This window comes from Sinocyclocheilus anshuiensis, unplaced genomic scaffold (genome assembly GCF_001515605.1).
Source record: "Sinocyclocheilus anshuiensis isolate Anshui unplaced genomic scaffold, SAMN03320099.WGS_v1.1 scaffold330, whole genome shotgun sequence".
In the NCBI taxonomy this organism is placed as follows: Eukaryota; Metazoa; Chordata; class Actinopteri; order Cypriniformes; family Cyprinidae; genus Sinocyclocheilus; species Sinocyclocheilus anshuiensis.
The window spans coordinates 2196603-2198470 of NW_015547689.1; the positions used below are offsets into that span (position 1 = coordinate 2196603).

The window sequence follows — 1868 nt, forward strand, 5'->3', positions numbered from 1 at the left end:
TATCTTTTTTTAGTCTCACTAAAACAGTTTCAAACTCTACACAGGAAATGAGCAAAATGTGATGAGCTGATTCTCAGTATCTACAAAACACAGAGCATGCTACAAAATGTTACAGTAAGATGTCTATATATATATATATATATATATATATATGAAACAGAACTATGTACTGACACTATGTACTTACCTGAACTGCGTCAGGTTTTTCTTTAATAGGACTTTTTCATATCAATCCTTGATGAATGACTTAAAAATGTTTAATTCAGAAATGATTAACATTTAAAAACTGCCAAATTTAATTGCATCAAAACAAAATACAATTCTATAAAACATACACTGTGAACAAAAAAGTGTACAAAATGATACTTTCCGTACCCACTGTATATATATATATGAAACAGAACTATGTACTGACACTATGTACTTACCTGAACTGCGTCAGGTTTTTCTTTAATAGGACTTTTTCATATCAATCCTTGATGAATGACTTAAAAATGTTTAATTCAGAAATGATTAACATTTAAAAACTGCCAAATTTAATTGCATCAAAACAAAATACAATTCTATAAAACATACACTGTGAACAAAAAAGTGTACAAAATGAAATAAAAAAGTATTGTTTGAGATCCAAAGAGCAAAAACACATTATCAGTCTGTAGAGATAAATCAATCACTTAACATTTCACTCAACTCCTTGTATAACATACTACATTCAACATTTTTACATTCACATATACCTTATAGAACTACCTCCTGCTCATTATAACAAAATATTTTGCCTTCTTTTCACTCCATATATCTCTGATCTGAAATGTGTGACAATCTGCAGTCCATTCTCAGCTCTCCACACCATATCTGTCAAAGTGGCGCAGAATAACGCACAGCTCTAGTTCAACTGTGCCCATGCCAACTGTGTGGAGTCTGTATCGGTCTGCGCCACTATAAATTAGATCTGGCGAGCGCAGCTGTGGACCTCCTCCGACAAACATCTCAGCAAGTTGATCCTGCCAGGATCCCAGCGGTCGCCATGTCACGCACTGCAGACGATGCTGTCCTGGGCTTGATGGTATGTGGATATAACCATAGCCATACAGCTGGCATCGGCCAAAAGAGTCCTGATGCCACACTTGGAGATGAAGCTTTGGCCATCCTAGAAGTAGAAAAAGCCTTTATATATTAAATCATGCTTAAGTGATTATAAACTCTTTCTGCCACTCTAAAACTCAAGACGAATACCTTGTAGGCCCTTAGTAGTGTAGTGCAAATCAATGGGATGACTCCAGTATGCCATGTCCCCTGTTTGAGGCATGTCCACTTGAGTCTGGCCTTCCTTCAGACCAGAAAGAAGTCTCCATTCTCCTCCTGAATGGCATAAAGTGAAAAAGGTTTTAGTACTTCATATTAAGACAAACTTTGGGATGTCAAATAAACATTAAAATAATAATTCATAAAATAAAAAAACATAAAAAAATGATTTACACCATTAAAATGTAAGACAAACACAATAACTGTCAATAAGACCAGTGTTTTCTGGTCACCACTTTACAAAGCCCCTAAGTGAATATGGAGATGGAAAAAAATATATGAGATGGGAAGAAAATGTATTCTCTCGCAAAATATTTGTGTTCTTTTGCAAAAGCACTGCATTCTGTGTTCTCTCACAAAACATGTATGTGACCCTGGACCACAAAACCAGTCTTAAAGGGGTCATATGATGCTTTTTTAAAGGTCATTCTTTTGTGTATTTGGTGTAACAGAATATGTTGACATGCTTTAATGTTCAAAAAACATATTATTTTTCAAATACTGTACATTATTGTAGGTCCTCTATGCCCCGCCTCTCTCAAACGCTTCGTTTTCTACAAAGT

The 1868-nt window shown here is 35.0% G+C and overlaps 1 protein-coding gene across 1 annotated transcript in view; it reads right to left on the bottom strand.

The window, feature by feature from the left end:
* Positions 1 to 647: 647 nt before the first annotated feature.
* Positions 648 to 1868, bottom strand: part of LOC107703500 (B9 domain-containing protein 2) — a 2459-nt gene continuing 1238 nt past the window's right edge. The window contains exons 2-3 of the mRNA XM_016506125.1: positions 1237 to 1362; positions 648 to 1150 (exon numbers count right to left, since the gene is read on the bottom strand). Of these exons, the coding sequence (XP_016361611.1) occupies positions 837 to 1150; positions 1237 to 1362 (440 nt within the window). The 3' untranslated portion in view covers positions 648 to 836. The remainder of the gene's footprint in view (positions 1151 to 1236; positions 1363 to 1868) is intronic.